The sequence below is a fragment of the Suricata suricatta genome, chromosome 5, assembly GCF_006229205.1.
Source record: "Suricata suricatta isolate VVHF042 chromosome 5, meerkat_22Aug2017_6uvM2_HiC, whole genome shotgun sequence".
Lineage (NCBI taxonomy): Eukaryota > Metazoa > Chordata > Mammalia > Carnivora > Herpestidae > Suricata > Suricata suricatta.
Window position 1 is genome coordinate 12,458,237 of NC_043704.1, and position 14,390 is coordinate 12,472,626.

Below are 14,390 nucleotides of genomic sequence, written 5' to 3' on the forward strand. Positions count from 1 at the left end.
AGAGGCATGAGAGGAAGCAGTGAGAGCTCGAAGCCACAGGACCTTCACGTCCCTCTGCGCAGAGCAACACCCACCCATGGTCAAGTTAACTGTGAGATAAAAGGCAAAGTTACAGATTTTATGGACCGCCTGTCGCTGCGGGGCAGACACACCGCTGCCCCACCCCGCCCCCCTGACTTCTCCCAGCCTCTGCACTGGGGCTGGTAACCAGGCAACCTGCCCACGCTCGGCCAGCGTCCTGGGCTCCGGGGCAGATGGCGCCCAGGCAAGTTCACTGTGCTGGGGCAGGCGAACAGACAAAACATCTCCCCGAGGTTTTTTCTGCAATTACTTTTATTATTCTGGTCAAAAGTTACTCATATAAATGCAGTGATCTTAAATTTTTATTTTGCATGGTTCACTGGCCTGAATGATGAGCTTGCAGCGTGAGGCAGTTTTCTGAAGCTCTGCTCTTCAAAACGGTGTTAACACTGTTGTAGGGCAAAGCCCTCACCGACCAAGAAAGTACATGAAGAAATGAAATCAAGAACGACGAGCTGGTCCCACAGATTACAAAGCGGCTCCAAGCCGAGCCCTTCCCCCACCTCTCATGGCACCGGAGACCAAGAGCTAAAATACCTTCGAGAAATCAAATGGCACCTGTACACACTCTTATATCAGGGCCAAGTCTGTAAATTATTAAGCCATGGTACTCAAAAGAGAGAGAATTAAATATAAGGCTATAATCTGGTAAATCTTCTCACTTCCTCTTCTTCGTGGAATACAGTTTTTCTTCAAGTGGGACTGGGACAATCCCTTCACATGCTTTTACTTCCTGGGTCAGAGGGTGTTTTACAACATTCGGTCTAATCACATCAATGTCTCGAGACAAATGTTCCATTATGCTTTCAACAGCGGTTGTTGGTGCATAAAAATCCACCAAGAAATACCTGCAATAAAATAAACATTTATGAATTCCTGCATTCTGAAATATAACACTTCCACTGTTTAGGATGTTTTTTACTCCTCCCCAGACAACGATCAACTACACACAAACACACACACACACCTTTGTCAAAACAGAAACTACCAGCTGACCAGCTGAAGTGTTTGCCCGCCCCCCACCCTTCCTATATAGCTCTTCCCATTACACTCTTGTGAAAATCTGAACCCAAACTCCTGTGGCAGCAAAAAGCACTGTGACATTAAATAAAGGGGGAAATAGAGAAAGTATGGTAAAATTATGGGTTTAGGAACAGAATTTACTATTCAACAAGGCTGAATTTTTCAAACCGTTTTTGAGAAAGCATCTTATAATTTTGTAAAGGATTCACAAGTTAACTCACTGCACCCGAGAGACACAGTGCATACCACTAGCCACACTTCACAAATTAGGAAAAACATTCCCCAAAGCCCAGAACTTAAGACTATCCTGCATGTTCAAGAACTGACAAAGAACAGAAAGAAAATCCTGTGGATCTGGAGTAAGAGAAAGAACTTAACGCTCCTCCGCTCAGAGCAGACCACTGTAGAAGGGCATCTCCTAAGCGCAGTGGCTTTACCGCATCCACAACCTGACCAGCTCAGCAGGCTGATGTTAAAAAGCAGCAGCATCCCTTCTCCCTGCACATGCCCTCCTCTCAGTTCTAAAAGTTTAAGCCTCCCCTTGCACTGTTTGGTTTGAACCACAGTGCTGCGAAAGGCCAGTCAGTAATTCACTACCCTGCAACGTTCCGTCTGCGTAAGAGGACCTCTGACATGACTTACTTTGTTCTAGCCACACTCTCCTCCCCAAGCATATTCTCATCCTAGGGCTTCGTTCTCACTGGTCCTTCTGCCAGAAATGTTCTTCGCTCGAGCTCCCCAATAGCTCACCCCTCCCCTCTGTCATGTCTCTGTCCAAGTACTACCTTGCTGGGAGGCCTCTTTGATCACTTCTCCTAATGCAACACCCTCCTTGCCCCACGCACCAAGCCTTGTTACTCTCTCCTACTCAGTGCTTTATGTTTTCCCACAGAGCTTATCACCCCAGAGACAGTGCACAGTTGTTTACTGTCTATCTCACTCCACTAAAACATAGTTGCCATACAAAGGACTTTATTGACCTCTCCCCAGCACCCTGAACAGATGCTAACACACAGCACGACCACAGTAAATATCTAACAGTGGTAGTGTTAGCATGAAAGGTGGAATTCTCACAGAAGGGCAGGACAGACCAAACCGAAAATAGACAAATTCAACAAGGAAGGAAGTTACAGGAAAAAGGATGACATTTTGTGTAATTCCATACAAAGAGGGTTCAAACTTCAGAAAACAACTTCTCAAGCGATAATTTACCCTTAGCCAAGCCTAGTGGAAAAGTTATTCAAGTAAATAATTATTATAAGCGAAATGGAAGAAAAACATATCTATGCCAAAACACTAATCAAAAGAAAACTCCAGTGGCTAACAGTAATAGCAAAGTAGATTTCAGAGCAAAGAAAATTACCAGGGATAGAAAAAGATCATATGTAACAGTCAGTTCACCAAGAAGGCATAACAATCCTAAATGTGTATGTTCCAAACAACAGAACTTCATCAGACAGGAAGAAAACTAACAGAACTGAAAAGAGAAATCCACAACTACAGTTGGAGACTTTTAATATTCCTCTCTGTAATCAATAAAACTAGTATAAAGAAAATCAGCAAGGAAATACAAAAAGTGAGCACTACCATCAACCACCATCAACCAACTGGATCTGACTTTAATAGAACCCTCCAAACAAAAAGAGTAGGATACACACAGTTCTCAAATGCAAAGAGAACATTTACCAAGGTCAACCGTATTCTGGATCATAAAACGAGTCTCAATAAATCTTAAAGGGATTTGAATCACACAGAAAAAACTTGGGAAAATCTCCAAATACTTGGAAACTAAACATACATCTAAATAGCCTACGGGTCAAAGAAGAAGTCAAAAGGGAATGTGAATTGAATGAAAATGAAAGCAACATATCAAAGTTTGAGGAATGCCACTAAAGCAAAAATTCATAGCACTGAACACTTATGTGTAAGAAAAAAGACTAGAAGTTTCCACCTTAAGAAGCTAGAAAAAAGAAGAGCAAATTAAACACAAACTAAGACCAAAATAGTAATAATAATAATAATAATAATAATAATAAAGATCAGAGCAAAATCTCTGAAGCAGAACACAGGAAAACAAGAGAACATCAATTAAACCAAATACTAGTTCACCGAGATCAGTAAAATTTATACACCTCTAGTCAGACTGATCAGTAGAAAAAAATAAAGAGACAAATTACTAATATTCAGGAATGACAGAGGTGAAACAATAAAAGGATGGAAAAGACTACTATAAACAAATTTTGCAATAAATTTGACAACTTAGATGAAATTCCGTGAAAAATGCAAACTACGAAAACTCACTCCAAAAGAAATAGATAACCGGAATAGCCCTACGTTAAAGAAATTAAATTTGTAGCTGTAAACCATCCCACGAAGAAAACCAAAGGCCCAAATGACTTCACCAGTGAATTCTACTAAACATCTGAGAAAAAAATACCAATTTTGGCACAAACTGGCCCAGAAAATAAGAAAACACTTCTCAGTGTGTTCTATGAAGCCACCATTAATTACCCTTATGGCAAAATGAGACTAGACACTACAAAAAAGAATAAACTGATCAATATCTCTCATGAACGTTAAGTGAAAAAATTTAATTTGACAAATTGATTACTAAAATATATGAAAAGAATAATGTATCGTGATTGAGCAGAGTTTATCACAGAAAGCAAGACGGGTTTAATATCTGAAACCAATCAATGTAAATCATATTAACAAATGAAAGAAGAACCATGTGATCATTCCAATAATACAATAATAGTAAAAAAAAAAAAAAGGAGCAGCACTGAACAAAATTCCATATCCATTCCTGATAAACTCTCAGCAAAGCAGGACTACAAGGGAACTTCTTCAACCTTACAAAAGGCATCTTTGCAAAACTGAGAATAAACTAACATCATAACAACTGGTGACAGTCTGAATATTTTCCTCTGCGACTGGGAATAAGCAAGGATGTCTGTTCTCACCATTTCTATCCAACACTTTACTAGACATTCTTGCCAGTACAATAAGGCAAGAAAAAAAGAAAAGACATCCAGATTGATAAGTAGTAAACTTGTCTATATTTACAGATGAATGATTGTGTATACAGAAGAATCTAAAGAAATTTATAAAAAGATACTAGAATATGTGAGTTTAGCAAGGTTGCAAGATACAAGATTAGTATACAAAAATCAACTGTATTTCTATATATTAGCAATAAATAATGACACCTTGAAATTACATATGAAGTACTTAAGGATAAATCTGACAAAAGGTACGTAGGACCTATACACTAAAAACCATACCTTACTGAAAGAAATTCAAGAAAACCCACCTAAATGGATGTTTATGTAGATGTTAATTCTCCAAAACTGATCTATAAATTCAAAGGGACCCCAATCAAAATCCTAAAAGACATTTTTATTAGATACAGATAAACTGATTTTAAGGTACACAGAGAGATTCAAAGGACGTAGAACAGCCAAAACAACTATGATAAAGAATAAAGTTGAAGAACAAACACTACTTGATTTCAAGACTCATTGTAAAGCTGTGGTAACCAAGGCACTATGGTATTTATATAAAGATACACAAACAGATACATAGAACAGAATCCAGAAACAGATCCATACATATATGCACAACTGTTTTTCTTCTATTTTTATATTTTTATTTCTGAGAGAGAGAGAGACAGACAGACAGACAGAGCAAGGGAGGGTCAGAGAGAAAGGAAGACACAGAATCTGAAGTAGGCTCTGAGCTAACAGCTCGAACCCATGAACCATGAGATCACATCTTGAGCCGAAGCCAGATGCTTAGCCAACTGAGCCACCCAGGCGCCCCGCACAACTGTGTTTTAACAAAGGTGCAAAGGCAATTCAGTAGAGAAAAGTGTCTTTTCAACAAATGGTGCTAAACAATCCCATACATGTATGCAAAAAAGTGAACTTTGATCCATACTTGTATCATATACAAAAATAAACTCCAAATGGGACATAGATCTAAATATAAAACATAAAAGCTATAAAACTAGAAGAAAACACAAGAGGAAACCTCTGTGGCCTTGAGTTAAGCAAAGATTCTTTAGACATGACACTAAATGCAAAATCCATAAAGAAAAATTTGATAAACTGGACTTCATTAAAATTAAACATTGCTCTTTGAAAGATACTGCTAATAATAAGACAAGCTACAGGCTGGGATTTGTAAATCATATGTCTAATAAAGGACTCTCAAAATTTAATTTAAAAAAACTTTTTAATGGGCATAAAATTTGAATGGGCTCTTCACCAAAGATATATTATGGCAAAGAAGCACACCAGAAAGATGCTTAATATGACTAGAGAAATGCGAATTAAAACCACAAAGAGATACCTACTAAATTACTAAAATTAAAAAGACTGACCAATACCAAGCGCTGGTGAAGGAAGAGAGGAACTGGCATTCTCACACACTGCTGGTGAGAATGCAAAATGATACAATGTTTTTGGCATTTTCTTAAAACTCAAACATACACACTTGCCGTTATGATCAAGCCATCAACTCCTAGGTATTTATCAAAGAAAAGTAAAAAGTAAGTCCTTACAACAAATTGTACATGAATGTTCACATCAGCTCCACTTATAATCCCAAACTGGAAACACCACAAATATCCATCAACATGTAAACCAATAAACAAACTACGGTATACCCATACAATGCTGTACTACTCGGCCATAAAAAGGAAGAAGCTATTGATATACACTATTGGAGAATCTCATAATAATTTTGCTTATTGAAAGAAACTAGGGTTAAAAAACAAAAGGGTACATGTGGTCTGATTATATCTAAGTAAGATTCTAGAAAATATAAACTAATCTATAGTTAAAGAAAGCAGACCAGCAGTTGTTAGAGACGGGGAACAAATGGAGGAAACTTCTGGGGTGATCAATTTGTTTATTATCTTGATGGTGGTGATTTCAGGAGTATATATACATATGTCAAAGTTATTAAAGTATATGCATTAATAAATATGCATAGTTTATTGAGTTGTTAATGATATCTCTATAAAACTTGATTTAATAATGGTACAAACAAAGCCGAATGGGCAGGACTTGGTGAATGATCTGATACAGGTGGTAGCGATGAGGGAGCAGTTATGGATAATGAGGCTGCCAAGAGTTTCTCCAGAAATGAAATAGGGGCACCTGGGTGGCTCAGTCAGTTGAGCATCTGACTTTGGCTCAGGTCATGATCTCACGTTCATGGTTTCCAGGCCCCCATCAGGGTCTGTGCTGACAGCTCACACCCTGGAACCTGCTTTGGATTCTGTATCTCCCTCTCTCTCTGCCCTTCCCCATGTCATGCTCTGTTTTTCAAAAAGTAAAATAAAATGTTAAAAAAAATTTAAAAGGGAATGAAATAAAAATGGTATAAACTCCTCCATCATCAGGCAAACTTCCTGAGAAAGTGACTTTTACTTCTGCTCACTGATGCGATTACCATTTGGACTTACTCTGAAAATCACACACCAATCTGGACAAATTTTCCAAGGTGTGATTCCACTTGTTTATTTCTGCACTAGGTTTGAAAATCACCAAACTTAAGAACTGCTCATTTGTTCAACATTTAATTATTGATTACTTACCTTGAGTGAGGCTCTAATACAGAGCCTAAAAAGTTAGTGTGATCAATCATAAATTACCTTCTCTTTGCCAATCCCCAGTCCTTTATCCAACTCCCCCAAACCCCAGTAGCCATGGCCACGTGGTAGGCAGGGCGGGGACCCTCTACTCAACACAGCCCCAGCATTTCTTTCTTCCTATTTTATTCGCTTGTTCCTTCATTCCCTATTCATCAAAATGTCCCTCCCAAACCACCAAAGACAACTTACGACCTCACCCTCTGTTTGCCAGCATTCTCGCTGTACTTCTACAGCTCTTTCCTCTTCCCTTGCCTTCCATCTGGTTTCCCTAGAACGGTCTTCCTCTTTTGCTTTGTTACACTTAAAAGCCCTGTGCTGATAGTCTGAGGCAGCGTGCTGGTGAAATGCCATGTGTCACACACAGGGTGATATGGAAGAGAGTCTTCGCAAGGGCTGGACATGCTCTGGGAACTCAATAACCCGGGCGATCACCACTGCCAGCCCCTGAAGTGTTCCAAGTGCCCACTCTCTCCAGAAAGTCCACAGACATCTCCTGCTCTAGAGTTAAGCCTGACCTTCTTTATAGTCAAGTATTCCAGTTACTTAAATACCCTATCTGGGGTTCAGCAACCATGGTTTTCTTCCATCTTCCATTCAAGTGTACTAGAGGCATTTTTGTGGGCTAGTCTACTACACACATTTCTAGGAGAAAGTGGGTGTACCATTGCCAACGACCAACTCAACTGCCCACAGATCAACTATCACGCAGGCTTCCCGCACAACATTATCCAGACACTGGCACTCATCAAACAATCCTAAGAAAGACACCCAAAGCTTTTGGATAGCATTTTGTGATAAGGGTAAAAAGAATACCCAAAAATGGAAGGAAGCTAGATGCCAGATATGACCAGAAACCTCCTATTCCAAAAATTAAAAGGAAAGTGTCTTACACAGAACTTTCTAATTTTCAAAGTGCTTTTACATCTTTTCGACAGCTTCTGAGGAAAACGAGAAGCAGGAAGTGGAAGCTCCAGCCCACGTGGCCCATTCAGAAAACGGAAGAGGAAGCTCCTCGGGGTGCTGTTTTGGTCCAGGAGCCCTCTCCCGGCGGCACTACTGCTTTAGCAGTTTTCAGAGTGGGCCTCCTACAGACGGCCTCCTCTGAGTTGTGGAATGATTAAGTCACTAACCAGCTCAAGGTCACTCAGCTGCTAAGTGGCCACAGCCAAGTTTCTAAAAGAGCAGGTCTTTCGATTCCAGATTACAAGAAGCCACACCAAGCTTTGAGACCAATGGGTTACAGAATCACAGAATGTAAATGCTGGAGGGGATCACGAAGACAATGCAGTCCAACCCCTTCATGACGCTTACGAGGGGACTGGGGAACTGATCTGCTCCAGGTCACGGGGTAAAAGGCCGGTTCCAGACTCCAGGCCCCATAGTTCTTCACTCTGTCAACCACAACTCTTGGTTCCTGCAGCCAGCATTCTGGAGGTTTCTCAAGGATAAGGAGAAGTCCTAGAAAAAGGCCTGATGTCCCAAGATTGGGATGTAACTTGGCTTCTGGAAGATCACTGTTACTATAAAAACGCTTATAACCTTTACGTTTACCTACTCTGCCTTCCCTCCACCTAGTCCTGACACTCCTCTAGCAACCGAAGCTAAACAAGAGCACTGGCCAAAATGCAAATAGGTTTGTGCCCACAACCACAGCTGTGACAGTCATTTCATGCTTATCACCCTGCTGATCTGTGCCTAGGGTTCGTGTGGGCAAAGACTGTTTCTACTCCCATGCTCCTTATTATACCATGGAAATTTCCACCAAAATGAAACACCACCAAAACAGAGAAGACGGGAAGTGGCTCAGAGATAGGCAGATCTAACTATATTCACCGCTCCTGGTTGAAAGCTGAACCTCCTACCTCCCCCTATCCATCCTAGGTCATCAGGTGGTCTCTCTCTCTCTACCATGAGGGAACTAAGCATAAGTCCAAGACAAACTCAATCTCCATCTGTCTCAGTGGCCCACGCCCACGGGTCAATGGTCCATTATGGCTTCCCACACAGAAAAGACCATGACCAATTCCTGGCTGTTGCCAGTTGATTCTTTTTTCACATAAGTGGACAAACTGAGCCAGTCAGTCTGCTATGCGCACACCTCAGAGGGAGGCTAAAAGGAAGGAACATAATGGCCTCGACCTCACAGAACATGTAGCCCAGGTGGAGAGAGGTCACAGGGCTACTGTGCTGGCAGAAACCTGGGCTCCCACTATTTACACTGGTCAGCCAGTCCTGCAGGAGACTGTGGAGATGACAAGGTGGTCATGGACATCCAACTCTGGCTGTTGGGCTTTTCTAACCACAGGATGACCTGAGGAATGACAGAGGCAGGAGAGAGTACCAAGCGCAGCCCTGCATTTCCAGTTTTGCACAGGAAGGAAATGAGGCCTAGAAACGGCCTACGTAGAGTAGTGGGTTGGGCAGTTCCTGATGCCTGCAAGGATCCCTTTCCTGTGACCACACAGGTCCACAACAGAACTGTAAAAGTGGGAGTTAAGTTGAAAAAATTACCTTGAACTCCCCTGATACCCACTGCTTACATCCCAAAGGCTACCCCAGAGAAACCGTTCTGAAATCCAGATGTGCTGCTGTTCAAGAGAAGGGGACCAAAAAGGAATGGAGGAATCGAGAGCCCCTGCACCCCCTTTCAGCCTGGACCTCAGAGAGGGGAGGATCAAGAGGATTCAATAACCACAATTAAGTATCAATTTTTCCTTCTTCCCCTAACCAAGCAAGGCAGAACCAAAAGGTAAGACCAAAGTCACTACACACGTGGACTCTTACCTCCATCCTCACAACCGAAGCTTGGATTAGCGGAGAAGTAGGATTACAACTTCCACTGCCCAGACCTCTCCAAGAGCAGACGTTCCAATAAGGAAAGCAAAGTTCTCCAGTTAGCCCTCCATTCTCTAACAATAATTAAATCAACGAACAGACAAATCATTTTGGAAAATCCAGCTTAGTGATCTAAAGCCTAATGACGTGATACACTCCTGCACCTTCAACGCTGTGCAGCTCAGCGCACCCAGCAGCTGAGACTGAGGGACCCAGCGGCACCGGCACAAGCACCAAGCCCAGCAGTGCTTCCATTTAACCGGGTGTTTGCCCACGTGTGGTTCTAATTACAGAAGCACTTCACCTACAGGGTGGAAATCAGCTTTACCCAAGCATCCCTCTTTTCTACAGAAAAGCACTGAACTCTACACAGCGCCAGCTCTGCAGAAGCGCAAGTGAAGGGGTGACTGACACCAGGTGAGGAGAGAAAGGACAGAAAGGCGTTCAATACACGAACCCAATTCTCACTGCAGATTCCAGTGTTCAAAAACTGGAGGGGATGATTTCAAAGGTAGAACTGCCCCCATAATCAAGGTGGTAATTTACCCTCCTCAGCATTTCTTAAGATACTCTCAACCCCACAAATCTCTCCACTACCATGACTGAAACCCCAGGGATCTGAGAAGACGTGGAGAAATGGCTTCCCCAGGACAGACTGAGCCCAGTAATAGAAAATGATGCCGCTAGAACACTCCATCCACAGCAGTGGCTTCATGGGGGGCCAGCAGCTCTCACTATCCTTTCTCCCCTCCTCTCTGGGGCCCCACCCCTAGTCTCCCTCAGTCACAGTGTGCCCAAGCTGTCACCAGGCCCCTCCTGGCCCCAGGTTGTTGAGGGAAGATGTGTGTCTTCTGGCAATGCTCCTACGTTTAAAGGTCGTATTTGTTTTTTATTTCACTTTTGTTTTAACCCTGTTATTTACAAGTTTATCGTAAAAGCTCTTGCTTAAATTTGAGTTATATTCTTTGTCTCTGTTTCTCTCAGACACAGTCGCACACTCACAGCCTCCCCTTCCCCCTGGCAGACAAGTGGAAATTTCCACCGAAGCGCTCAGTGGCTCACGGTGGGTGGGGGTGCAGGAGGGGGATGGGAGGGATTTGAAACCATGAAGCATCCTCCAGCCTTTCTGAGGACAGGAAACAGATCCATCTGAATGCCAGTCTCCAGACTGTATCAGCTAAACCTTGCTGGCTGCAGGCCTCGCTGAGACCGTGAATTCTTCACCTTAAAACCATGGAACTCTCTGCATGGAAAAGCCCTATTTCTTTTTATATCTGTTGGGTCTCAGACATTTTTTAAACCACTAAACTTTGAGGTGAATCCTTACAAATCTCAGGGCACTGCCACTAAAAAAGAAACCTCCAAGGCCACAGCAGCCCTGCCTTGAAACCCGGTTGTGGAGCACCTTCACACAAGAATGGGGTCAGAATCCTGGCCTGGACTTAATGCTGGCAGGAAAGCACGAGAACATGGAAATGTTAGCTACAGGAAAACTACAGAGAAGAATCAATCTCCTCCAGAGAGGGTGCCAGCTCTCTTGGAGTAAGCTGCAGACACGTTTGGGGAGCGAGTCAGTAAAATTCCACTGATTCACCATAGAGCCAGTTATTTTTATCATTCTGCTTACCCGTAAATAGAAGGGCATCTTATATGTAGGCCAGCAGACCTGAGAAGCACCTATTCACATTTTAATGCAAATGAGAATGTAGAAAGAAGGAAAGAAGCAGGCAAGAAAAATCTCCTTCACTACTTAAGAGTTCCTTTACACACGCCTTCTGGAATAAGTCCTATTTCAGTGCAGTAAAATCAGACCTGGTAAAAATGGCCAAAGCCAATTGGGGGCCTCCTCTTACAAACAAGCACAAGCACAACAGTGAAATATGGACCACAGTCCCTTCTGCAGTCCTCTCTCCTCCACCAGAAAGCCCGCTCAGTCTCCATCCAGCCCCATCTAGTGGAAACAGAGCCCTTAACCAGGACGTGCAGTCCTGGAGTCTGACACTGGAGTGGTTCTGGCAGAGAGTGACAGACACCATGACTCAGAAAATGCCTGTCCTGGGGCACCTGGGTGGCTCAGTTGTTTAAGCTTCCGACTTCAGCTCAGGTCATGATCTCACGATGAGTTCGAGCCCCATGTCGGGCTCTGTGCTGACAGCTCGAAGCCTGGAGCCTGCTTCAGATTCTGTGTCTACATCTCTTTCTCTGCCCCTCCACTGCTCATGCTCTCTCCCTCACTCTCTCAAAAATAAACATTAAAAAAAAAAAAAGAAAGAAGATGCTCATCCTCTTTAGCAGGGGTCAACGAACATCTACTCCCACTTCTCCCCTCCACATACGTGACATCATCACCACTTAAGACTCTGAGGAATATAGTTAAGAATCTTCCACGACACCCACCTTGCCTTTCTGAGTTGACAGAGGTATCAAGGGGAGCATCTGAAGGTACAAAGCAGAGAAAATCTAGTAGCCCCTAGGAGACCAAAGCAAATCCAGAGCTGCAAAGAAATCTCAAGACTTGTAAGACCTGGCATACCCCCACCCCCACCTTCCTCAATTCGGAGTCCTGCTCCAATCGTTTCCAGACACTGCCTGGACACTGCCAGACACTGCCTGGACACAAGAGTGCGGCCAGAAGCCTCCGTCTGGAAAGCTGGTCCAGAAGACACTAGCTTCCCAACCACGCCCGCCTGGCCCAAGGAGCAACGGGGCCTCTGGCTAACTCCCATCACCTGGGGGACAACCTCACTAGTACATGGAACGTAACAACTGTGCCTTACTTCTGGCAAACACTGCTGTAATAATAAATACCAGGTACGACCTCCTTCTCTGGAGACTCCCCCAGATAACCGGGAGGTAGCAGTATCACTCCTTCCTATGCGCTTTTCTCCTCACCCATCTTTCTTCTGGGCCTACTTGGCATGCGTGTGGCAGTAGTATGTAGCAGTCTGGCTGGTGCCCAGGTTAGCAATATGCAGGCAAGTCCCTGACTGGACACACAACTCCTTGTGACCAGGAGCTACAACAAACTCAAGAGCCCACCTAAGACTTAGGAAGACCACCAACACATATATTGCCTCCCACAAAATGTAAAAGCAACAAACACAAAATACCAGCAGCACCACAATGTGATGTGGATTCTTGGAGGGCATCCGGGCTCACTCATTAGCCAACAAAAAACTGGCTCTCACATACCAGCCTCAGGATTCAAATCAGTGCCTCACCAGAACTACAGATATGTGCCATGGCCTCCAGGGCTGTTCGAGGAGTTAAAAGCTTTTGAATGCTTAGGGGGCCTGGATGGCTCAGTTGGTTAAGCATCTGACTCTTGATGTTGGCTCAGGTGATGATCTCACGGTTCATGGGTTCAAGCCCCACGTCAGGCTCTGTGCGGACAGCTTGGAGCCTGCTTGGGATTCTCTGTCTTCCTCTCTCTCTGCCCCTCCCCTACTCAGGCTTGCTCTCTGTAACAAATAAACTTTAAAAAGAAACCTTTTAAATGCTAAATTCATAACAAACAAGTCCACTATTTCTTCTTAATCACCTCAAAAAAGTGAGCCTTCCCCAGCACTTAGTACCTAATCCTGACACATAATCCACTAAATACATGTTTGTAACACCTTACGTGGCTGTGTGCAGTGCACACACAGAACTTACCAGAAAAACAAAATGCTTGGTACAAATGTCACTGGAAGTGGTGACCCTAGGGGAGGACTGGCTGAAGTCAAGAGGACATCAGACCACCTTCAAGCTCCACACTGCCAACATCTGACACACCACTCAATTTTAAATCTTTATCCGGGTAACTCCAAAATATATTAGCCCCTCATCTCCTCTTTTACCAAAGGTCACTGTGAGGAGTATTAATGAGTATTACAAAAATAAAAGATAATAGTCAAATAAAGTTGACAAATGAAAGCATCTAACTGAAGGGCCCCTCACCATCAGTACACTGATGTGTAGTGTCAGTGCAGTCTAGAAGGATCAGACCACGCAAGGGTTCCCACATTTAAATGCTCGCTCTCGGGCACGCGCTCTCTCTCACACAAACACACACACACAAACACACACACACACACACACACACACACACCATTTTTTGGTGGAGCATATCTGTATAACTAGTATTTCAGAGATCACACTTTGGGAAATAGTGCCTTAAAACAAACTCCTACCAGACACTGATTAATCCCAGAAAAACAAGTTTAAAACATGAACCTCTCCAACTGCGGTTCTGTGTCTACACAGAGCACACACATCCATTATACTTAAGGAACGCTGCTCCTCCTTTGCTGGAGTCTGAAAGTATAAGAACCAGAAATAAAACTGCTACACATAAATGAACCAAGAGATCCAACAGAGTCCTCGGTGGTGCATCTGTGCCTCGTCAGGAATCTAGAACATCAGGCTAGATGTCGTCAGCAATTCTAGCTTAGTTCCAAGGGAGTTCCGTCCACAGAAGAAGAACAGCAGCACCCAAGCCCAGCACTGCACACAGTGCTTCTCAAAGTGTGGTCCTTGGACAGACGCATCAGCACCCCCAAAGTACTTGCAAGAAGTGCAAATTCTAGAACACTGGTCACACCAACCCTCCACAAAGTCAATCTACTACTTGGCAAAGGGGCAGAAGAAAACCCTCCTATGTCCATCCCTGAAAGGACCTGGATGAGGGAACAGGCTTCTGTCCCTGCTGTTGCCTTCCATCAGAGAACCTGGCTATAATTCTTAGCTAAATTTTATATCTTAACAAAAAGGCAAAAGGATTCACAGCCTTGCTGTTAAAATGAAGCCC

At 43.3% G+C, this 14,390-nt stretch overlaps 1 protein-coding gene across 1 annotated transcript in view; it reads right to left on the bottom strand.

Moving 5' to 3' along the window:
* Positions 1-315: 315 nt before the first annotated feature.
* MRPS6 (mitochondrial ribosomal protein S6) overlaps positions 316-14,390 on the bottom strand; it is a 66,262-nt gene continuing 52,187 nt past the window's right edge. The window contains exon 4 of the mRNA XM_029939011.1: positions 316-929. Coding sequence (XP_029794871.1) covers positions 740-929 — 190 coding nt within the window. The 3' untranslated portion in view covers positions 316-739. The remainder of the gene's footprint in view (positions 930-14,390) is intronic.